The sequence below is a fragment of the Myxocyprinus asiaticus genome, chromosome 7, assembly GCF_019703515.2.
Source record: "Myxocyprinus asiaticus isolate MX2 ecotype Aquarium Trade chromosome 7, UBuf_Myxa_2, whole genome shotgun sequence".
NCBI lineage: Eukaryota > Metazoa > Chordata > Actinopteri > Cypriniformes > Catostomidae > Myxocyprinus > Myxocyprinus asiaticus.
Window position 1 is genome coordinate 38,244,405 of NC_059350.1, and position 25,980 is coordinate 38,270,384.

At 37.1% G+C, this 25,980-nt stretch overlaps 2 protein-coding genes across 2 annotated transcripts; one reads left to right on the forward strand and one right to left on the reverse strand.

The window, feature by feature from the left end:
* Positions 1 to 4,473: 4,473 nt before the first annotated feature.
* cfap97 (cilia and flagella associated protein 97) lies at positions 4,474 to 18,567 on the forward strand. The gene is given in 4 exon segments (XM_051702250.1): positions 4,474 to 4,483; positions 4,580 to 4,875; positions 11,072 to 11,203; positions 18,409 to 18,567. Coding segments are annotated over 4 exon segments (597 nt in total).
* A 1,484-nt stretch (positions 18,568 to 20,051) lies between these two features.
* slc25a4 (solute carrier family 25 member 4) lies at positions 20,052 to 22,547 on the reverse strand. The gene is made up of 4 exons (XM_051703056.1): positions 22,350 to 22,547; positions 21,009 to 21,495; positions 20,765 to 20,905; positions 20,052 to 20,642 (listed from the first exon to the last, which is right to left on the reverse strand). The coding sequence occupies exons 1-4, from the start codon at positions 22,458 to 22,460 to the stop codon at positions 20,485 to 20,487; spliced, it is 897 nt and encodes a 298-aa protein (XP_051559016.1). The 5' UTR covers positions 22,461 to 22,547; the 3' UTR covers positions 20,052 to 20,484.
* Between the last annotated feature and the right edge of the window lie 3,433 nt (positions 22,548 to 25,980).

Sequence of the window (25,980 nt, forward strand, 5' to 3'; positions counted from 1 at the left end):
TTTTTTAATAGTTTAAAGCGGTCTTGAAGTTATTATTATCTTCTCTGAGGTCCAATGATAATGTTATAAAAGTTATTGTTGCACCAAAACAGTCAAAATTTCAGCAAACTCAATCGGAAGAAGATTAACCTTGACTTTAGAACAGTCCAAGGAATGGTGAAATGACGCACACACATACTTTAGGCGCACTGAGGTGCACATCGCTGGAAACACACCGAAACGGTCAAAGATGTCCACAGTCCATCGTCAGAGACGTCCATCGTCAAAGAAGTCCTATGTTTACATACACCAACAATTAAAAATAGCACAGATGTGCAAAAGAACACATCCATGATGCATTTGTGCTCAAAACAGCAAGATGCAGCAGCTGAATGACAGAGAATTGCTTCAGAGTTGTAACTTGACACCGCGTCTTTTAAAAGTGCCGAGATACATGGCAGCGGTCAGATAGTCTGTGTAGTTCATGTTTATATACAATAGGGCTGCCCACTAATAGTCGACCAAATGTTAGTTGATGAGAAGAGTCTTGGTTGACCAAGTTTTGATTGGTCAGTTGGTCACAGAAAAAAAAACTCCACAGGAAACCGACGAACAATGGTATTACCGCTGGTTGGATGCTAGGTGGTACTATCAGGTCATTTTTGTTAAGCAGGGTTAGGGTTAAGCCTACACAATAAAGCAAGACACCTTTGATTTCAAACTTTGAACTTTATTTTTTATTTATTTTAACTAAAACTTCAAATGAAACTGGAAAAAAATTAAGTGCAATTAAAATGTGTGTTGTTCAACTTTTTGAAAGATGGCTTTTTAGCAGTTTTAACAGTTGTGAAGGGCAACATCACTTTGGAAACTAACTAACTTCATCCGTGCATTCTCTACCTGATGGGTATTCGTTGTCCGGGAAAATACATCATGTGTGTGAATACATTTGTTTTGTTCCCTCCTTCATAATATTTATATATATTGCAATATCCAATTACATTGGCAACCCCCGGGCTGAGGGATCGGTGAATATTCTTGCTTTAGCGATTTTGCATTGAAAATTAATTTATTTAAAAAGCGAAAAACTTAAATCAAATACATTTCTAAATTCAAATTGCACTCCAAACGAAACGAAAAAGCAATTAAAATAATGAAGTGATCAATGATAATAATAATAATAATAATAATAATAATAATATATATATATATATATATATATATATATATATATATATATATATATAAGTAACCACCTTTCCATTTACCGTCAAGCAAGTATCCATCTAAACATGCAGGCGGAAAATTACTTACACAAATGAAGACATAAAAACAATTATACATTTAAAAATAATAATTATAATGATGATAGTAATCACTGAAATACAAACAGCGTGTCATACATGCGCATAGACGGCTTTTCTGTCATCTGTTCTTAATAATATAATAAAGTGTGTTTCTTCAAGCACATGTCTGTGTGTCTACAGGCAAATTATTTGTAATATTAATTTGATAATAATAATAGCCTAATAATAATAGTAATAATAATTTAATACATTAATGGGAAAACGAGCCAAATATTGTCTTGACATGGTCAAAGGCATCAGCTATTGGTGATCACTCTGACCATCGTCGATCCCCGAGATCATCGTCTGTCGGCACAACCCTAATGTGCATTTCTCTCTATAAATTAACAAAATGTTCAGACAGTCTCCTTGCTGGTTTTTCCGACACATTCACAATCATTACCGCTTTTGCCGGTGTTGCTGCGGTTCACTTCATGCGTGCGCTTGTAAAATTTATATTTTAAAGGCTCATTATTACGGTTTAGAACAGTGTTAGCAATTTTACTTATAACATTCTTTCTCAGCCCTGGAACACAAACCATGTTCTGATGCCCCCCAAAATATATATATTTAAGTAATTAAATTAATATCATAAACATGCAACAACTAGTCGACTAATGGCTCAAACTAACAACTACTAGTCGACTAGGAAAATCTTTGGTCGGGGGCAGCCCTAATATACAAAATTATTCAAAATAGCCTGATGGTTCTCCTTAGGTTTTATGTTAGGAATAGTTAGCCACGGAAGGCCTGCTCTCTTGATTTAAACTGTGCACCAGTTGGCGGGGCCAAGGATGTTGTGGGATGTGTAAATACAAATGAGCAATGTTTGTGACCTCACGAATAGACAGATTTCAAAACGAGATGTTTCAGCATGGTGGCAACTATAAATGCTCTTTTTAGACTGGGGAGGAAGTTCTGAGTTCAGAAATTTACAGTATGTTTTTTATAGTACAGTTACCTCTTATATGTCTAAATATCAAGGAAAATTTGATTCTCCATTTCATGACCCCTTTAATTGCCAAAAGTGTATAGACCTCATTCACAGCAGCGGCATCTTTGATTTTTGATGGGAATGACAAAGAGGCTGTGAGGGATAGACATACAGTCTCTTCAATGGGTTGTACAGTTGTTTAAAATGTTTTTGGACTGTTCCGCAGACAAAACATCTTTCCAAGAAATTTCAGTAGACAAAAAACTCCAGACAACATGAGTTGTGGAAAATTAGATGTAATCTAGGATGTTTTATAACTTTATACAGTGCATGTCATTGAAGAGACTGTAAGTCTATCCCTGCAGCCTTGTTTACATTTCCGTCAAAAACAAAGATGGCGCTGAGAGTGACTCGATATATGTAACAGTGTCGCAATATATATTTCAACTTATATAAATAATTTTTTTATGATAATTTCATATCTATTTGAGTTTATTATCACAGGATTTCTGTTTATTACAAGTCAAATGTGTGCCATATTCATACAAATGACTACTATATCATGTTGATTTTCTGCGCAATGGTAATTAATTAATAGTATATATACATGTTATTTGTTACTCAATGTGGTGCTGTTATTTCAGTGATTGACTTGATTTACATTTGGCATTGGTATTTAGCGAAGAAGCAGCATGGGAGTAAACTAGCGAGAACAACACATGAACAGTATGATATATGGCTATTGACATTTGGGTGTACTACTAAAACTCTGAAAGCTATTTAGATAAGTGCCTGAGAAAATACATATGTGTAACTTATGTGTAGCTTATCTGTTGTGCGAAGCTCAATATGCGTTAGGCGGCCAGACTCATACAATGTCTGTGTGGAAGTAATTAATCCTGTTTTATCATTTATTGCATCATCTCTTTGATATATGACAAATAAAACACCAAAATATAACAGAACATAATCTATTCTACTTGTTTCTTATTGTCTTACAAATGCTTTGAATATTTGATACCATCTATAGATACATTTGTAGACATTTGAAGAGAGAGGTGGAGGTATAAATGTGTGTGATTATATATATTTGTTTGTTTGTTTGTTTGTTTGCTTTGTGTGTGTGTGTGTGTGTGTGTGTGTGTGTGTGTTTGTATATATACTCATGTGTGACCACAGGGATGTTTGTTGGGGAGGGGGAGGGGTGGTTGTGTGGTTTAAATGTTGATTCTTTGTATATATGTTTTGCTTTTCTTTGTTTACTGTAGGAATCAATAGAAAATGTTAATTACAAAATAAATTAAAGGGTTAGTTCACCCCCCTCACCCTCATGTTGTTTCAAACCCAGATTACAGACTTTATTCCATGGAACACAAAAGGAAATGTTATGCAGAGCACTGCTCTTTTTCACATCAATATTCGCAACCACATACTTTTATGTTACAAAAAAGGACAAAAGAGCACCATATTCAAAGTCTTCTGAAACCATGTGATAACTTTGCATGTGGAACTGGCAAACATTTAATTTATTCATATTAGGGTTGGGCATTTTGTAATATTTTTGTAATCGAGTACTCTAACCCACAAAAAACAAGTAAGTGATTACTTAAAATTAAAATATAAATAAAAAATAACATATGACACCTACGTGAAATTTATATTTTGTTTTATTCACAAACATTTCCAAGGGGAGGGGATAAAAACGTTTTTATCATTTTACATGTTATTATTCAGAAAAATGAAAGAAAGGCTTTTTATAAAATGCGCTTTGCCCATGTCCAGATATTTAACGCACATTTATGCATACTGGTCTGATAAGCTTCTTGTACCGCTTCACATTTTCTTTCCACCATAAAACCAGATCCTTGTCCGTTGGTATGTATGACTCTAACAAGAATAGAATACTAATAGAGTAGAATTCAATAAGAATCAAAATGATTACAAGTATTTGCACACTTGAAAGTACACACCAAAGACACCATGATATCTCCTCTCATCCAACACCTCAATGACAAGGATTCACACACAATGGACTCAATTGTATTTGAGTAGTGTGTTTTATAGTTGACTAGCTGGTACATGATGATTACTCGATTAGCTGATTAATCGTGCACATCTCTAATTCACATTATTATTCACTGAAAATCTTCTGCTAAATGTTCCACGGAAGAAAAAAGTCCATACGGGTTAGAAACATAAGAGGGTGTTTAAATAATGACAGAAAGTTTGTTTTTAGGTGACATTTCTTAAAGATGTTTTCTTATTGTGGCTGTTTCTTTTAGAATCTTGCTTTATCTCTGTTTCTCTCTCTTTCATGCAGTGCATTTAAAAGTAGAAAAGCACTCGGACAGAGCACTGGTGGTTTCCAGTCCTGGCAGTGTTCGCAGCAACCGCAGTCACAAGAACTATTCTTTCACTAATGAAGAGGTACAGGCAATCGACCGGGAGAACCAGTGGTTGTTACTTGAACTCTCATGTTCATCTGCGCGCTCGCATAATGGCAACTCTGCCTGCATCACCACCAGCAGTCGCAGGAGCAATACACCACCCATACACCTTTATCACAGCGGCCTCAACAGGCAAAGACATCAAGAGTGCATTCAGAAAGGAAACCTGGTAAGCTCTTAAGATCTTATCAGAATACATTTTGGGCTATAGTACTAAGCATGATACTAAGGACTGCCCGATGGCCCAGGGCCAGTGTGAGAAAGATTCGGGCCAGTTGCTAGAATTGTCACTTGCTTGATCGGGCCAGTGCTGCATTTATAACATTAGTGCAAGCAAACAACAAGCGAGAGAGCACACAAATTACACGGAGCGAACTAAGTCTTCTAACCGAGGAGCGAGCGTGAGTATATTTGTCTCGCAAAGACGTGCGAATGCATAATATACTGGACGCGCCAAGGCACAGTTGTGTGCACACACAAGATCGTGCAGACACCGAGCGCACTCTCCTAGCACTGTCCTTACTCTTTTCCAAGTGTCTTAGCAGCAGCTATTACCAATGTGTAGAAAATAGCAGGAAAAAACCCACTTAATGAATTGTGTAGTGGGATTTAATGTCTTGCGCAACATTTTAAGTATCCCCGCACATTCCGTGTTCACAGTGCGCGAAATCCCCACATTTTTCATTTTTACATGTTGGTGAAAATTAGTAATCCACACATTGTAACACAAGAAATCAACAGTTTCTTTCTATAGGACTGTAAATCCTGTCTCTCTGTGCTTATGTCTCATCTCTCTCCATGCAGCGTAGACTGTTTAACATGCATGTGCTCTCGTAAAGAGGCACTAGTTTTATTCCCTCTGTAAAAAAACAAACACATTTTCTCTCATTAATTCACCTTTACAGATGAAACGCCGAATGAGACGTAATAAACTTTCTTAAACCCCAGTTATACACGTGTCTGGAAATCACGAGCTGCTCAGTATCCCAAAAGTATACATTTAATTATGTAATGTTTCAAAATGTAAACATTAATTCGACATGATAATGCCATTTGATATGAAAAGAAGCAAGATCACTATGGCTATTAGGCTATTATTATCAGAGCTGTTCAGCTGCAGGGTGAAGATGAATATTTGAAACAGTCTACTTCATGTCATCCTCATAAAACACCTGTTACATGTCTAATTTCTGGACCATACAGGTATTTTTGTTTTTATTCTTTGTATATCAGTCAGTGTTGGTCTTGTTTGGGTTGTCTGATTTCATGTTATACAGTTGTGCTCAAAAGTTTGCATACCCTTGGAGAATTGGTAATATATGTACCATTTTTAAAGAAAATATGAGTGAGCAGGCAAAACACATTTATTTTATTTCTTACAGGATTCATATTCAGCTGTAGGTTATAACAGAATGGCACAATCATAAAACAAAACATGGCAACAAAGAAAAAAATGAAATGACCCCTGTTCAAAAGTCTGCATACCCTTAGTTCTTAATTCTGTGTATTGCCCCCTTTAGCATCAATGACAGCGTGCAGTCTTTTGTAATAGTTGTCTATAAGGCCCCAAATTCTTGCAGGTGGTATCGCTGCCCATTCGTCTTGGCAAAATGACTCCAGGTCATGCAAAGTCTTTGGTCGTCTTGCATGAACCGCATGTTTGAGATCTCCCCAGAGTGGCTCGATGATATTAAGGTCAGGAGACTGTGATGGCCACTCCAGAACCTTCACCTTTTTCTGCTGTAACCACTGGAGGGTCAACTTGGCATTGTGCTTAGGGTCATTGTCATGCTGGAAAGTCCAAGAGCGTCCCCTGCACAGCTTTCGTGCAGAAGAATGCAAATTGTCTGCCAGTATTTTCTGATAACATGCTGCATTCATCTTGCCATCAATTTTCACAAGATTCCCCGTGCCTTTAGAGCTCACACACCCCAAAAACATCAGTGAGCCACCACCATGCTTCACAGTGGGGATGGTATTCTTTTCACTAAAGGCCTTGTTGACCCCACTCCAAACATAGCGCTTATGGTTGTGACCATAAAGCTCTATTTTGGTCTCATCACTCCAAATTACATTGTGCCAGAAGCTGTGAGGTGTTTCAAGGTGTTGTCAGGCATATTGTTACCGATATATTCTGCATATTTTGGCAACTCGACCATCCAGCTTATTTTTGTTCAAGTATCGTCGTATTGTGCTCCTTGAAACAACCACACTGTCTTTTTTCCAGAGTAGCCTGTATTTCTCCTGAGGTTACCTGTGGGTTTTTCTTTGTATCCCGAACAATTCTTCTGGCAGTTGTGGCTGAAATCTTTCTTGGTCTACCTGACCTTGGCTTGGTATCAAGAGATCCCTGAATTTTCCACTTCTTAATAAGTGATTGAACAGTACTGACTGGCATTTTCAAGGCTTTGGATATCTTTTTAGATCCTTTTCCATCTTTATAAAGTTCCATTACCTTGTTATGCAGGTCTTTTGACAGTTCTTTTCTGCTCCCCATGGCTCAGTATCTAGCCTGCTCAGTACATCCACGTGAGAGCTAACAAACTCATTGACTATTTATACACAGACACTAATTGCAATTTAAAAAGCCACAGGTGTGGGAAATTAACCTTTAATTGCCATTTAAACCTGTGTGTGTGTCACCTTGTGTGTCTGTAACAAGGCCAAACATTCAAGGGTATGTAAACTTTTGATCAGGGCCATTTGGGTGGTTTCTGTTATCATTATGATTTAAAAAGGAACCAAACAACTATGTGATAATTAATGGCTTCATATGATCACTATCCTTAAAAAGCCAGTTTTTTGCATGATCAGTCATATTTCACAAAATTTCACAATTTCTGCCAGGGTATGCAATCTTTTGAGCACAACTGCATACACATTGTTAATTCACAGATTAGGCCTAATATCTACATGCTGTATATTACACATCACAACCGATTTAGTAGCAAGTATGTTCTCTCAGCCAATAATCAAATCTTTAACTCAGTGTATAATCTTTGATCCTTCTTGTGAAAACACTACACATGGGCAAAAGTTGCATGACAGCATGACTAAATGGGTGACCGAAAACCCATCATCTCCTCCACAGAACTCTTGGCTTAAAAACACATGTGTAAATGGCAGGACGGCTGAGGTTAATATGATGTATTTATGAATTTATATCTGTAAAGCGCATATATGGGATTACATAAGGCATAAATCATATCTTGCAAATTATAAATGTGATTAAATTTTGGGGGACATTGTATTTTTTCTCCCTAATATGGAATGCCCAATTCCTCATGGTGGCGTAGTGACTCGCCTCAATCTGGGTGGCGGAGGAAGAATCTCAGTTGCCTGCACGTTTGAGACCATCAATCCGTGCATCTTATTACGTGGCTTGTTGAGCGCGTTACTGTGGAGACGTAGCATGTGTGGAGGCCCATGCTATTCTCCACGGCATCCACGCACAACTCACCACACGCCCCACCAAGAGCGAGAACCACACATTATAGCGACCACAAGGAGGTTACCCTTTGTGACTCTCCCCTACCTAGCAACCGGACCAATTTGGTTGCTTAGGAGACCTGGCTGGAGTCACTCAGCATGCCCTGGATTCGAACTTGCGACTCCAGGGGTGGTAGTCAGTGGCTGTGTCTCATTTGGAAGGCTGCATGCTAGGTAGGACATGTCCTTTGAAGGCTGCAGTATACAGAGTGTCCTCCTTTAAACAAGCCTCGTTTAAATGAGACGGCCTTCGAAGGACAAACGGAAACAGAATGTAACATGGTTACTATGAGAGCATGCCACTCTTTAACAAGTGCGAGGGCTTTGAGTGAGAAGGGAACAAAGTCCCTCTGGAAGGGAATGTATGAGGTACATTTTAGTAGAGTTATAATGATGGAAAGAGAAAAGAAAATAGATTTTACAGTTGTACTTTTAGTCTAATATTTTATTTTAATTATATATTAATATAATTATACATATTATATACTCTGCACCCACCTACTGAGGTACTTCAACTTGGGAATTAACATTCCTTGTGTTTGAACATCATATTTACGGGCAAATTGGCGTCATTGTTTTCTTTTAGAGATTTCTGTTGAAGCAAAGAATTGTGGATTGTGAGGGCCCACAAAGGATACACCTCATGCATCCTCCGAGTTCCCGTGAAAGGTCACATTTGAAGGCTGCATTCGAAGTGTTCTTCTCACTTTTCTGAAACGAGACAGCTTCAATGACGTATGCAGCCGACAAATGCGACCTCCGGAGGACGCATCCTTCCAAATGAGACACAGCCATCATCTTTACTTGCTGAGCTACCCAGGCCCCTGGGGGACATTGTATTAAAAGCATAAGATATGTAAAAAATATTTATCTTCGGACATATTTTTTAAAGCCATGATGGTAAAAACAGCTATTTGTCATTTTTGTGTTGGGACCAGTGAAAATATTGGCAGGGCCAGTAAAAATCTGAAGCAGTGGCCCAACCAGGCCAGTAGAAAAAATTCTTAGCGTTGATCCCTGCTTAGAAGTTTGTCTTCCAAATGGCTGTTTATGTGCTTGTTGGTGCCTGTTTTTTGTGTCCACTAGAGGGGGTTATTTTCCAATTTTTTCAGTGGTATAACTCCCTTGTGAGGGATAATGAAATCTGTGGGTTCTTGATGATATTGTGCTAAAAAGATATATGATTTTCTTTCTTCTGTAAAACAAAAAGAGGGATTTTAAACAGAATGCTAACTTTAGACTTTCAAAGTTTTTACTCCTAACATCTTGTATTTTGGTGATGTTCATTTATGTAATAATGTTCTGTGAGAGTGTTTATTTTTGTATCCTAGGCTGTGGAAGTGCGTGTGCATGGAGACGCTGTCCGCCACAGTCAGTGAATGTAGAGAGACAGTCACCTTCTGACTGAGACGAGAAGAGACAGGTGGAAGCAGTTTTGCGCACACGATGGGCTTGACATTACACTGAGTTCAACCCCCTACTCTTCTCATTCAAGCTTCTATGACAAAAATAAAAAATAAAAAATGAATGTAAATACAGCAATTAAATTTTTTGGTCCTGATTCCTTCCCTTGCAGTGAAACATCACTGAAATTGTCTAGGGAAATGGTTTTGACATTATTTTGGTACTTAAAAGAAAAAGTGTACAAATTGTATTTTACAGCTTTCACTGAAGTGTTGTACATTCTTATAGTGCAAAAGGAATAATTACCCATTTTAGTAAGTATAGCATTCTAAATATATGTCTGAACAGTGTTGTGCAGTGTTTGGTTGCTAACTGTCTGCTAACCAATGTGGCAATGCGTCTGCAGTGTCAGTTTTTCAGATAAAGACAGAATCTCTCTGTTTCCCACTCTCTTCACCTTTCAGTAACCCATGGACCTTGGAAGTAACTTGATCTGTTTTTTGATTGTTGTACTCCCTGAATCTCACTTGCTTACTGTTACAAATTCTCTCTCTCTCTCTCTCTCTCTCTCTCTCTCTCTCTCTCTCTCTCTCTCTCTCTCTCTCTCTCTCTCTCTCTCTCTCTCTCTCGCTCTGCATACCCTTAGTTCTTAATTCTGTGTATTGCCCCCTTTAGCATCAATGCCATCCTTACAAACCCTCCTCTCTGTCTGGTTTAATTAAAGAAAGCTGAAAACAAAATGCCCCTCTATCGTCAATAGAACCGGGGACGATAAGCTATGACTCAGACTGCATGTTCCTGCAGGTCTTGTTAGCATTTCACTACCTAGCAACAAATGCCGGAACACAATAAGACTACAAGATGGTCACTCTTTCTTTAAGAGCACTGGGCAGGCTGTCCTCCATATTCACCTTTATTTCCAGTCCCAGCTCTTTTCATGGGTTTTGGCTTACTGAGAGTTTTCCAAAGGGCTGTTTGTACCAACATACAGCCTGTGAAACTCTGATCTTCAGCCACCAGTTATTTTTATACTCAATGGCTCACACTTTTCAGGGTGCATGGTTTTAGTCACACTAGTCTCTTGAACATTTTGTTGGAGGCAAGTTAATTTGAGGTCCCAGGTTAGTGTCGGAAATTGTTTAGTATTAAGTTGAATCTTACTATACGTGTCAAGAAGATTTCCAGGTCATATAACTCACCCCAAAATCAATGATATGATAAATGAAATTATATGGTAAGGAATAGAGAAATGATAAGAAATAGTCACAATATAGTAACAATTATCTTACTGCATTTTTTAGTCAATAAAATTATTTGAGGCAGAATGTAACACAAGGTACCTAAGCTTAGCCATTTACTTTTGATTAGTTCCCACTAAAGTAATTACCAGTGAGGGAGGGGTCATTCTTTAGAAGATTGTGGAGAATTCTATATTAAATGGGTATAAATGACTTTTTTTTTTGTTTTTTCAGGCATTCCTGAAGCATCTAGAATCTGTGAAGGCCACTCCTGGCATGACCCAAAACGAACAACTAGCTGATTACCAGCACCAGTGCTGATACCTGGGAACACACATTACATCTGTGCCACCCCCTCAAACCAGGATCAAGCTGGACATCTGGTACACACAAGCACATATAAACCTAAGCCCTAGTCAGGCCCACACAGAATCTGTGCCCGCAGATCTATGCAGAATTTTTTGCAGATTTGCGGAACGCCTGTCATTCTCAAAGATCAACACATCACCAGCTGCATATAAATTAAACAGGGTGCATAGCCCCTATTGTATCTGTTAGTGTTCTTATTCTTCCACCGAAATTCTATGACAGCCCATAGAACCGTGTATAGGAAACTAATGAAATTTGGCACACTGATAGGGCCACTCTCAGATGTAACTGACCCAAATTTGGGGTCACTCACTCAAACCTTCTAGCGTCACCAACAGTTAAAAGTTGCACTTAGGTTTTGGCCTATAACTTTTGAACCGTAATTTTTTCCTCTGAATCCTTGCATCGATTTTCAGCTCCACCCACTAGATTTTACACCATTTCGAATTTTCTGAAACAAACACTTTTTCGAACTTCTCCTAGAACGTACGTCTGATTCGCACAAAATTGTGCACATCTAGGGACACTCATGACAAAGTTATGAAATTTATTATGATAAACAAAACCATTCTCATAAACCGTTTGGCGAACATGCCAAATGGACATGAGGCTGTATCTTCACAATGTTTTAGCGTATTTACACCAAACTTGGTATGTGTCCTCACAAGCATGATCAGAGGGTACCTGCAGCGTTTCGGCACAGTGCCACCTAATGGGCAGGAGATATAAAAATGGCTTTTTTTTTGCTTAACTTCTGAATAGTTTGGCCTTTATGAGGCAGGTCTTTTTAGATTCCTTCAGGCACACAGAGTCGTATGATTTTCCTATGTCCGCCATATTGGGCATCGGCCATTTTAGAATTTTGCCTTAAATTGCTGTAGATTACAAACACATTGCCGTATGATTACAACATTTGGTATGTATCATTTGGGCCATGTCCTGAAGGTATTTAAAAAGTTTGGTGACAGCGGCACCTAGTGGTCAAAATATACAAATATATGCTTATAACATTTGGTTAATTTGGCCTATTGTCATGAGACTTGTGTTGTTAGCCTCCTTGGGTCATGTCTAATACGTTGATAACATAATTTGCATGGTCTGCTATACTTCCTGTCCATAATTTTTTATTTAATTTAAAACCTACATTTTTGGAACCCCCCCTGGAACATAAGTACAGTTTTTTTTTTTTTTTTTTGCAAGCATGCATCATCTCGAGACATGTTTTTTGTAGACCAAACTGTTCTTGTTTTATGTATGATCGAATTTAATGGCAAGATGCTAATAAGGATCTGAGGCTGTATTTCTTGAACGCTTTAGTGTATTGACATAAAAATTAAGGTATGACATTGTGACCTACCCCTTACAATACTATGTCAATTTGGTGACAGCGCCACCTACTGGTCAAAAGTTATATGCATTTGTACAACACTACCAAGTTGTCAAACAAATGTCTTTTTTCACCACTCTGCTTAAAATCATCACCATAATTCTATATTCAGTCTAAATGTTTGCCATTGGTGTGCTTGGCCTCGTAATTACTGCCTGCAACTATATTTTAAATATTGTAACTAATTTCGCTATGCTTTTAACCTTAAAACAGGCAACGTGCACCACAAGATACATACTCTTTAGTTTCTTATAGGGGGTATGAGAAAGAGTTTCTCACCCAATCTTGTTATTATTTATCATAGTTAGGTCTGTTTTGAGTATGGGGTTCACATGACTTGGTTCAAATTTGTGATTGTCAAGTCAGCTTGGCCTAAAACCCCATCCATGTTGCAGGATATGCTGACTTTGTCAGTCAAGTCATTTTTATTTGTATAGCGCTTTTTCACAACACACATAGTTTCAAAGCAGCTTTACAGAAAATCATGCATTAACAGAAAATGAAAACTGTAATATCTATAAAGTCTTAGTCATCATTGTGTAGTTTGATTAACTATGGTTGTAAATTGTGTTTAAAAATAAATAATTAAATAAATCATAATTGTATTTAGAACCCCAGTGAGCAAGCCGAAGGCGACTGAGGTAAGGAACACAAAACTCAATAAAATGGTTAATGGAGAAAAATAATCTTGGGAGAAACCAGGCTCACTGTGGGGGCCAGTTGCCCTCTGGCTAACCAGCATGAATATAATGCCAATATTAGTTATTTATGTGCAGTGCAGGTCATGGTTTAAAATTAGTAAACTAAGTAATTGTAAAGGGCCATTGTTAAAACAAACATTTTGCATGAACTTTAAGATTAATGACTAATGTCTTTGAAGTTAATCCTGGATTAACTGCAGAAGTTCACATTGATGCATTGTCCTTTGTTAGTTGGCAGATGAAGACTTTTGTTGGCAAATAATTGAAAGTCTATGTATTCCATTTTAAGAGTGTAGTCCCAGGGTTCCCGTGGATCCTTAAGTCTTGAAATGTCTTAAATTCAGTTTTCCAAAATTTAAAGTAATAAAAAGTCTTAATGATACAACAAAATTCTTAATTTTTATTTAAAGTGGTCTTGCATTTGGGGACGGAAAGATGGTAATCGTAATATGAACTAATGTGATTATCTAACTTCAAAATAATTATTTAATTAAATAAATGCATGCGCTATATCCTTCAAAGTGAAAACGCGGCACTGTTGTATTTTCTCCAAGCACAGGGGCTTTTAATTGTTTATATTGTAATATGTTGTAGATTATTGTAGGAGTGCACGTTTTATATCCTTTATTTGTTTGAATGAGCAGCTGGAAGCAGTGAAACGCATACATTTCAAAATGAGAGTCCCCGGCTAAAGTTAAAATGCCTTTAAAGTTAAAAGTTCACATAGGGGAAAACAAAAAAGGTGGGTTATAGTACGTCTTTCTCCTCTAGATTAGTAACCTATAGACCAATCAAAATTTCGAAAATTCAAGTAGGCTAATAATATATCCCGCTTGCAAATTCCCTATGTATAATGCACAAACGTGACATAGATTTCTATAATTGTATCCAATTGTATCTGCTGATTTGGATTAAAATGTCCCATAGATACTTAAAATATTTTTTTTAATAAAATTGGAGTGGTGTGAACCTTAACTAAAGAAGTTTACAGACGTTTAAAGTAAATTTATTAAAAGTAAAATAATAATTAAAATAAAGTTGTAAAGAAAATGCATGATAAATGTAAAGAAAAAAATGTGTTAAGAAAAATCATTTATTTATTTTCGTTTTGTAAGCTCTGAATTTAATTCAGGGAATAATGCTTTCATATTGCTGAAGTGTTACACTTTTCTCCAATTATTTTCTGCTTATTTATTTATTAAAACATTTTATATAAAATGAAAAGAAGAAAAAACATTGAAAGAGTTTGAGTAGGTTAATAACTGGGCACAAATGTTGCTACGGTGGTGCAAACACGGAGCAGGTTTCTTTCCAAGTGAATTGGGGTGCGAGAGAGGAGCAGACTATATCATCTGGCCGTCATAATAGCAGTCACACTGTACGGCTGCGATGCAAATTTTCCGACACTGCCAGAACATATGAGGCTAATGATCATCACAAAGGCTATTAATCAGCCGTTGGTGAACATGTTACACTGAACATTTTAAGATTGCCGTACGACAACAGAAATCCTTTATGATTCCCGAAATCAAATCAAAATCAAATCAAATCACTTTATTGTCACACAGCCATATACACAAGTGCAATGGTGTGTGAAATTCTTGGGTGCAGTTCCGATCAACATAGCAGTCGTGACAGTGATGAGACATACGCCAATCTACAATAAACATCAAATTAACACAACACAATTTAAACATCTGTTATACATAATTAAACTCGACTTAAAACATCAAATTAACACAACACAATTTAAACATCTGTTATACATAATTACACAACTTAAAACATCAAATTAACACAACACAATTTAAACATCTGTTATACACAATTACACTCAACAATATACAATAATAACATACATTGCACAGTATACAATATGCTGTTTTTGTTTTTTGTTTTTTTTGTTTTTTACTATATAGATACTATATAGATACACATTATTCAATAAAAATTAAAATATATATGAAAAAAGTATATATATAGAATGTACAGTATTGTACTGTATTGACATTCAGGCTGTCGGTTGATAGTAAGTTGTTAAGAGAGACATAATATAATGACAGTAATATATTTATGACAGTCCGGTGTAAGATAAAAGAGTAATAAAGTGCAGTGCTGATGTATTTTGATCGTGGGAGATCAAGAGTTCAGAAGTCTGATTGCTTGGGGGAAGAAGCTATCATGGAGTCGGCTGGTGCGGGTCCTGATGCTGCGATACCGCCTACCTGATGGTAGCAGTGAGAACAGCCCATGGCTCGGGTGGCTGGAGTCTCTGATGATCCTCCGAGCTTTTTTCACACACCGCCTTGTATATATTTCCTGGAGGGAGGGAAGCTCACCTCCGATGATGTGTTTGGCAGTTCGCACCACCCTTTGCAGTGCTTTGCGGTTGTGGGCAGTGCTATTGCCGTACCAGGCGGAGATACAGCCAGTCAGGATGCTCTCCACAGTGCAGGTGTAGAACCGTGTGAGGATGTGGCGGTTCATTCCAAACTTCCTCAGCCGTCTCAGGAAGAAAAGGCGCTGATGAGCCTTCTTCACAACGACTTCAGTGTGGACGGACCATGTGAGTTCCTCAGTGATGTGGACACCCAGGAACTTGAAGCTGCTGACTCTCTCCACTGGTGCTCCATTGATGGTGATTGGACTGTGTTCTCTGTCTTTTCTCCTGAAGTCCACCACAAGCTCCTTTGTCTTACTGACGTTGAGGGAGAGGTTGTGCTCCTGACACCAGTGTGTCAAAGTGTGCACCTCCTCTCTGTAGGCTGTTTCATCATTATCAGTGATCAGACCTACCACCGTCGTGTCATCAGCAAACTTAATGATGGCATTGGAGCTATGTGTTGCCACACAGTCATGTGTGTACAAGGAATACAGTAGTGGGCTGAGAACACAGCCCTGTGGGGCTCCAGTGTTGAGGGTCAGTGATGAGGAGATGTTGCTGCCTATTCTAACCACCTGGCGTCTGCTTGACAGGAAGTCCAGGATCCAGCTGCACAGCGAGCTGTTTAAGCCCAGAGCCCGGAGTTTCTCATCTAGCTTGGAGGGCACTATGGTGTTGAATGCTGAGCTGTAGTCTACAAACAGCATTCTCACATAAGTGTTCTTTTTTTCCAGGTGGGAGAGAGCAGTGTGTATTGTAGATGCAATGGCATCACCAGTGGAGCGGTTGTTACGGTAAGCAAACTGCAGCGGGTCAAGACTGAGTGGTAATACAGAGCAGATGTAATCTCTGATTAGTCTCTCAAAGCATTTGCTGATGATGGGGGTCAGAGCAACAGGACGCCAGTCATTTAAACAAGTTATTTTCGATTGTTTTGGAACAGGCACAATGGTGGATGTTTTAAAGCATGTGGGGACTACAGACAAAGAGAGGGAAAGGTTGAAAATGTCCGTAAAAACACCAGCCAGCTGGTTCGCGCACGCTCTGATGACGCGGCCCGGAATGCCGTCTGGACCCGCGGAAATGTATATAAGATGGCAGAATCATGGGCAAAATCGTACAGTGTGCACCAGCTTTACACTCTCTCTCTCTCTCTCTCTCTCTCTCTCTCACACACACACACACACACACACACACATATGATTTGTTTTAAAATAAGAGGGGAAGTCAGAAACTCATCATTTTTTGCATCAAATGAAACAGAAGTATTGATGACTTTGACTTTTTTGTACATTAATAGGGCAACGTATCCTGGGAGACACAACTCATAAAATCCAAAATATATCAGATATATCTAAATGCCTTTGAATATGTTATACTTAAGTCCAAATTATATAAAAAGTGACATGAAATTATTTTTTGCTAATCATTTTCCACTCTTGCCTGTTTTAGGGTTAAGCTACAAATACGTTAAGTATAAATAGTTTCCATTTTATACATTTTACCATATTAAATCCATTCCAGAGAATAATGCAGGTTTTCCCTCAAAATCAGTGCAGAAAATGCAAACATGTCAGCAGATTCTGTCTGGGCCTGGCCATAATTTGCATGATGCATTTTGAATGAAGATATTATGTTCAGTTATGTTCATGCAATCATTATTTCATCATCCCATATTCAGTCAACATCATGTTGCACTTTCCAGAAATAGTAATCAAATAGCTGGGACTGTCTTTAATATTTCATAATTAATCACAATTAATCTCAAGTTTAAAAATTTTCCTAAACATAGCCTTTTATTTTTTTATTTTCAAAATGCAATGGAGCCTGTTTTTCATGGATTGAGTATGGATTCAAAATCATATATCAAAGATTTTTTTTTATTTTTTTATTGAAAGGAAAGCAGTTTGAGTTTCGATGATATTTAAAATCTGCCTTTAAAGGAATAATCTGGGTTCAATACAAGTTAAGCTCAATCGACAGCATTTGTGGCATAATGTTGATTACCACAAAAATGTATTTCAACTCTGCGAAAAAAACAAAAATCGAGGTTACAGTGCGGCACTTACAATGGAAGTGAATGGGGCCAATAAATGTGAATGTGGCCAATTTTCTGAGAGTTTAAACAGAAATGTGAACTTATAATTTTATAAAAGCACTTGCCTCAATTCTTTTGTTAAAACTTGTGTATTATTTGAGCTGTAAAGTTGTTTAAATTGTCGTTTTTACAGTCATTTTAGGGTTTGTTGACATTACATCGTCATTATAATGAAGTTGTATAATTGGCTATAACTTTACACAGAAAAGGTTTGTAAGTGATTTTATCACACTACAATCATGTTTACACAAATATCCTTTATGTCTTGTGGTTATATTTTTTAAAAAGTGACAAAATTGGCCCCATTCACTTCATTTTTAAGTGCCTCACTGTAACCTCGATTTTTGCTTTTTTTTTTTTTTTTTAAAGAGGAATGAGTCGAAATTCATTTTTGGGTAATCAACATTATGCCACAAATGCTTTTGATTGAGCTTAACTTGTATTGAACTCTGAACATTCCTTTAAAGTTACATTGTTTATAAATAAATGAGCCATCATCTTGGTCTTTCTCCATAATTTACTGATAAACAAGAGCACAGATATTGGATCAGTGTGTGTGTATTGTGCTTGTAAATGCGTTATCTGCTTTAAATACTTTTAATGCCTTTAAACATTTATTCTACTACCATAAACACAGGAAGGAGTTCAAGACCCTCCAACAGTCCACATAGAGCTAGACCAGAGACTGCTGAACTCAACAGAGTAACACCACAGCCCGCCTGGTCTCGTAGTGTCTCAATGAATTCAGCAGATGACAGAGATGGGTGTATCTTATTTCTGTTATCAGATTAATTAATTACGTGATCTGTTTGTCTTTTAAAAATTGTAAATCTTGTTATCTCATGTGAAATAATTGCTTTATTTGGCATGGTTATATCTAGTATCTTGTTGCATTGTTCAGAATGTAAAAGTGATTTATTGTCTGTACCAAACTGTATGACACTTGAATACCTGGCATGCATATACACAGTTACACACATGCTCAGATAGTCCTCCATCTGTTACAAAAAACAGAAAAGCATAACAATACCAGTCATTCTCCTGTCACTCTTAAACTACTTTTGACAAGGCTGACCAACACTCATTAACACATGACAAACTAGCAGAGTTAGTATGCAAGCACAGAGACTGACACATGACTTATTGTTGCTGAAGGCTCTATTGTATAATTTGACTTGCCTTAGTTACTGTCACTGCATATTAATGGACCATTACCATACAATATATTATAATAGTATTATAATATTTAATAACACTTTGTGCTAACTTTAATGACACCAACTAACATTACATTATTTAATACTTAAATACTTAAATAAATACATTTATGGAAAGGTATGCAAAAAATGTTCCTATTCCCTGAAAGATTTTAATGAAATAAGTGTCCTGAGGTATCTCACCAGTCTCTGTGACAGTTGTAGACTTTGTAAACAGCAAATAAAAATGTGTCAGCAGGCCGTGGTCTCTGATGCTTTCTGCTTTGCAATCATTTTGCACATTTTTTGTAGCTGCAGTGAATTATTAAGGCTTAATGCCATTTTTGTGCCATGTTGCTCATAACATTTGTCAGTTGAGATTGCTAATTTGCCACTGATGCTTTGCACCTTACCTAACCCTTTCCCTGACCTTATCCCTGAGTGGAAGTGACGCCCCTTTTGGAGTTGGTGCAACCCCCTTTTGGGGTAACCACACCCCCATCTGGAGTAACCCCGCCCTCTTTTGGAGATTCCACCCCCATTTTGAGGTCTACAGCCTGCAGCTATACCTACTTGTTTCAGCTCCTTACTGGTCTCAGTAAAGCTAATTTGGCATCTTTGGAGTGTGGGGGTTTGGAAAGAGGGGGTGTGGCTAATCCAACGTCTCAGTTTGTGGAAATTCTAGAATGGCTAAACTTGCTTACAGAACCTTTAAGTTTTTGTTTACCAGTAATATATATACATATTTGAATGTACATTAACAGTGTTAAGCATTTAACTATGTTTGTTGATGGTACTATAAAGTGTTAACTAATAATGCTATTACTAGACATTAACTTTTCAGACTAAACTGTAACTGCGCCAACACAGAAACTGAGAAAAAGATTTTTGTTACTGCAGTTTACTCTGAATTTGTGCACAGTTAGCAATCTGTCACAGAACAGATCATAGTTTTAGGGATCCGATTTTTGTCTAGTTGCTGTGTTTTGTAATATTATTCTGTTGCTTGATTTGTTTTGGAATAGCTAATACAGTAATTTGTTTCATAATATCAAAGAAAGAAACCACACGCAGCAAACAGAAGATGTAGTTTTAGTTTTATTCTTATCTAAACAAACACATAAAGTGGAACACACCACAAGAACAGTCAACTTTCCAATGTACAGTCACTTGATTCAGTCAGGGAGTTAAAGTGTTCAGCTAACTACAGAGGTGATGAGCCACTGCAGAGCATGTAGACTCTCAGAGTTAAGAGGGATTTATGGTAAAATTATTAAAATAAATAAACAAAAAAACTGAGGGGCAGTGGGTTGACTTAAATATATTTACAAGTATAGCGGTGGAGGGTACAGTGGCCATGTACTGTCACATGATCATAACTCACCCCTTGGCCAGCCTGGCTAAGTACTCTCTTCCCCAACTTCTCCCTGGTTGGTATCACTCTATACAATTAAGACATACATGGCGCTAATGGGTTTCCTTTGGTATGATGGATGCAATGGATTGAGAAAGTTTATGTGTACTTTTTGATCTCGTCATACAGGACCAGCACAAAAGCGCCGCCCATGCCTCTCAGCACATTGGACCAGGCACCCTTGAAGAAGGCTCTGGGACCCTCATCCTTGATGATCTTTTTCCAGCAGTCGATTGTGCCCTTGTACATAATGTCAGCTTTTAGGAGAAAATAAAGTGAAAATCATTATACAATAGTCTACTCGTCAATCAATTATCATACATAAATTCCATAAAACAGAATTTGTGCACAACAAACTGCTAAAAGTCATTTGACTTACCTCCTTTGCGTCCAGACTGCATCATCATACGACGTCTGACAGTGTCGAAGGGATATGAAATAATACCGGCAGCAGCTGTGACTGTCTGGGCAATCATCCAGCTGATGACAATGTGTGTGTTCTTGGGGTCTGGCAGCATACCTGAGTGATAGAAGTGTTGAGTTGTATTTAACACAATGCAAGCAATTTATTTGAGCATCATCCACAGACACAATCAGGTGTTTTCCATTCCGTAATTGCTTACCTTTAGCTGTATCATAGACACCAAAGTATGCAGCTCTGTAGATAATAATACCCTGTACAGACACATTGAAGCCAAGGTAAAGACCCTTAATACCATCAGACTTGTAGATCTTGGCAATGCAGTTACCAAGACCAGTGAACTCTCTCTCCGCTGAGCCCTTGCCGATATCAGCAGCAAGCCTTGTTCTGGCGAAGTCGAGAGGATAGACGAAGCACAGAGAAGTGGCACCAGCGGCGCCACCAGAGGCCAGATTGCCGGCAAAGTACCGCCAGAACTGGGTCTTCTGGTCCACTCCTCCAAGGAAGACCTTCTTGTACTTGTCCTTGAAGGCAAAGTTGAGGGCTTGTGTGGGGAAGTATCTGATGACATTGGCGAGATTGCCTCTCCAGAAGGACAGGAAGCCCTGCTCTTTGGGAATTCTCACTACGCAGTCAACGATACCTTTGTACTGAGTCTCAACTGTGATCTGTTTGCTGGCATGCTGGACCTATGAAGTGGAAAAACACAAAGAGCAATCTGGATTAAAGATGGTCCAAGACTGGATAAATGAAATCCAAAATGGTCAAGAATTGTTGATTATATTGAATAAACACTCAGCATTGTGGTCAGGTTGGATTATTTTACTGTCTATCTAGCACATGTACTTTGCGTGTTCATCTGGTCTCGAAATACATTTTGATTCTTTACACATAGGAATTAAACTGACCACGTGTACGAGCTGCACTTGGTGTCACAGCCCACTTGTGCGCGGGGTTTGAGTATTGGGTTGCAGCCTCGAGACTATTTTTAACTTTAAACTTAAACCAAATATCACTGCTCTACACAGACTCAATCTCAACACACATGGTTGGCTTTTATGAACTCTGGCACTGACAGTAAGTGTGACGGAAGTAGTTACAAAGTTAAATATTAGGCGACAATTATTGAAAATGTTGTAAATGTTTCCAAAATATTGTCTAGGAAAATTTGCGAATGCATATAACATCAAGTAAAACTGAAATTTAGTAATCTAAAAAAAAAAGTAATTTAGCTCATTAGACATTTTTGTACTTTTCATTTCAAATCTTACAAATGCTTAACTAAAGTAGCACCACAGACAGCGCCAATTTGAGCAATTTTTCTCCTCTGTTATTTCAATCTTTTCATTCGAATACTATTTAAACAGTTTCAATCTAAATGTCGTTTGCCATACAAATTCATACCCTATTCCCTTTATAAATGCTTTATAAGTTTTTTTTTTTTTTTTTTTTTTTTTGCATGCAACTTTTAAAGTTATTTGCAAGGATATTAAATATAAATTTCTACAGTTTAATCATGTGATTAACTGTTTATAAAACTCACCTGCAATAACAGTTTGACTCTCTCAATGGGGGCCACAGCGGTCTTGGAGATGGCAGCGGCCACACCACCCGCCAAGAAATCCTTCAAAAAGCTGATGGCTGCGTCAGACATGATGTCTTATCCCCTGGAAGACAAGCTACACAACCAAAAGACCCTAAAGGAACCCCAGCGACGCCCCTTCAAATGGACGAGCGTTCGTCTTTGCTGTTAATATATCCGGACTCATTATCGCGAGAGGAGTAGATGATGGATCCACGCGGGACCGAACAGAATATCAAAGCTGAATAAATATCCCGGGTCAGATGTCACGAGTCTTACGGAAGTTCAGTAATGCCATTACTGCCTGTACCGGGTCATGACATGGGGACGTTTAAAGGGCAAATGTATTTTTCTCATATATTTGGCCCTACATTAACATAAGAAGTCGAATTATAAACTTGTTAAATAGTTGTAGGGTACAACGTGGCTAAAGGCACATTTGAATTTTATTTTCTCCCATAATACTAAATAGCAACAAAAACTACCACATCACTTTCCTAAACACCTGTTTGTCAATATGCACTGTAAATGTTCCTGATCCATGAGATTATTGCGTGTAATATCTAAAGGTTGATTTTGAGGTAATTTGATCTAATATTTAATAATATTTAAAATGTTGCAAATTTATGTAGCTAATCAGAATCCCAGAAATGATCACATTTATTTTGAGACAAAATACTTATTTGTCATTTTCAGTTTTGAAGGTGATTCAGTCGAAAGTTTTTCAATAACTGTCCAATACGTGAAAAGATAGTAAAATCCCTACTGTTGCAGCGGCTAGATTGTGGTGGGAATAGATTTGCTATGCAAAATATTCAAAGTGGGCTCACATTGATCCAATCACAATGGAGATTCATTTGTTTATAGAATACTTGACATGTTATGAAATGTCAAATGTAATTAAAATTAACTGGAAATGGTTAATCCTTTACTGAAGTAGTTATTTTGAATAAGTATTATCTCAATTTGCTACTCAAAAAAGCATCTTGCTGTCACAGAATTATTTGCATTAGATGACACATTTTGCACTATAACTACTGCCCCTATATCTAACACAATATAACTAATCAAATAATAGGCTACACTATCATAAGCTTCATTAAATTACAATAAGTGTCACTTTAAAGTCCCAAGAGACCTCCATGCTCACTTGATGTGCCATCCTCAAGACATTTTCTGCAGACATTTAAAACTCCATCTTAGTTGAAGGACATTAATGAATTAATTACATTGTGGCAAAACATGAATCATATGAATTACATGCATTAAACATTAAAATTCTTTTTTATATATGTTAATTATGTAGGAGTGTTGAAATCACTGATGCCCTACAAATAAATGTTCTCATCTTTTGTTTCCTCACATAGCAGTGTTTTGACAGTCAGGTTAATTATATGTGCAGACACACATAAGTTCATGTTACAATTTAATTACATACAGTATGTAAGTCCTGAGTAATACATGATTTGCACAGCATGTTCTTAATGTGTAGTTATTTAGTTTCTGGAAAAACTTGTAGATACACTTTAGTAAGTATTGCTGAGTAATGTTATTGCATTACTTTTGTAATCAATTATATTGGTACGTATTTAGAAACCTAGGAAACTATTTCCACACAGAAATTGATAATAAAATTAAAAGACCATAATTTCAAGTAAAGTCTACACACAATTATTGATCTAATTAATTAATTAGAACTTCTCAAGTAAAGTTTACATTGCAATACTCTGTTTCAAGTAAATTTTACTCAATTTTGTTTGTACATTTTACACAAGCAATGCAGCACTGAATTAAGTCATGTTTTAAAATTATACTGGCTTTTCAATGCTTTTATTTAACATACTTAATCATGTACCACACGACACATAAAAGCCATCCACAGGGAAGCTTATGCATGCTTTGTAGTCTACAACATCAAGTTGCTTTAATGGCAATTGCAGCTAACAAAGGCGGTATCAATAAACACATAATTTTTTTGAACATGAACAGGTAATTTTGAGTAGAAAACGAACTTCAGACCTCACAAAACAAGACGTTACCAGACGTAACAACAAAATCAACAGTAAAATTGGTGTAAATCACTTATTAATTATTCAAGTTAAGTGAAATTTACTTATTTTATTTACCTGTGAAATTTACTCAAATTAGCTAATAAATATGACATGATTATGCATTGTAAAGATAACAAACAATTATAAAATTATAAGATGAAGCATACATTTTTACATGTTTGAACTGAGTCCAAGTATTTGAGTATATCATATTTTCAAGTTCACTCTTAAACTAACTTATTCACTGTTGAAAATTCTTATTGCTTACTGCCATATATCCACAAAATCATTTTTTTTTTCCATTGGTAACTTGGCCACTGTAAAGTACACCAGCTCTTGCTACAACCAGTCTAATTTTTATTCGCCCCCCAGTTTGTTGGTAAGGTCTGTTGCTTGGCTACAATACAGCCATATTCTTCTTTAGGTGTTTTTAATGTTACTACAAACAAAGCTGGAGAATATTTTTTGAAACACAATGAGAGTTTGACTGGGTGCCAAGGACACTTCAGCTCAAATTTCCCCAATCACAGACACAAACTCTTTTGTTATTTATCTACCTACAGGGGTGTAAAAAGTACTCAGAAATTATATTTAAGTGAAAGTATGGATACTGAGTGAAATTTTTACTCAAAATTGCAAGTATCTAGCCAAAAACATACATGAGTGAAAGTAAAAATTATTCACATTAAATTGGTTAAAGTATTAAAGTAAAAAGTAACTTTTTTTCCTAGCTAGAATGAAATCAAGAGAGGAGATTGTGTGAGAGAGGATGCTATTAAATTCTATTGGTTTAAGTCCACTTTTTACTGTCTCTGATGACTGTCACATTTCTCCCCCAGTGGTATTCGCAACCTTGTCATAGAATCATGTTACAATAACTATATTTTTGCAAAAAATTATGTTGTACATAACACAGCAATTTCCTGGTGGAATGAACACTAGAGGCGCTAAAACAACAATGACTTTTATCCCCTTTCACTCAAATCAGGAGTAAAACGGCAGATTATCAGTTCATAAACACTTACTTTTCACTCTGTTCCTCACACAATGCAATCTTATGACATATAAACACATTTACTATAGCGCATGGCTCATTTTAATGTTTGCATTACATAACCAACTACATTTACAAGCTTGTTTAAATGTGATCAAATTGCATGGTAGCTCAACTGATAAAGCATTACATATGTGATGCAAAGGACAGGGGTATGAGTCCTGAAGAGCATGTGAGTCGACAGGTGAGTCCAAAGTGTCATAGAAGCACCACAAAATGATGTGGTTGCTTCAAAAATGTGCTTTTATGACACTATCGGTTAGGTTTAGGTTTAAGGTTTAGGATAGGGAAGTAGGTTTTGTTGAATTAAATCTCGATAGAACATTAACCTTAAAACCCGCTTCTGTTCGGGAGAACATTTCTTTTGCTTTTAGCACCATACAGTGGACATTTTACTTCGAAAATGCCCTGAGACCTGTAATGAACCACTTAATTTTATTTTGCAAAAAACATTGCCACAATCAGGCAATGTTTGTTGCATGAGAGA

Bases quoted from the DNA above. Each gene is read 5' to 3' on its own strand.
- slc25a4 (XM_051703056.1), bottom strand. From the start codon at position 22,460: ATGTCTGACGCAGCCATCAGCTTTTTGAAGGATTTCTTGGCGGGTGGT. The intron at 20,906-21,008 runs GTAAGCAATTAC...TCTATCACTCAG, and splicing joins TGTCTATGATACAGCTAAAG to GTATGCTGCCAGACCCCAAG. The intron at 20,643-20,764 runs GTAAGTCAAATG...TTCTCCTAAAAG, and splicing joins GCAGTCTGGACGCAAAGGAG to CTGACATTATGTACAAGGGC.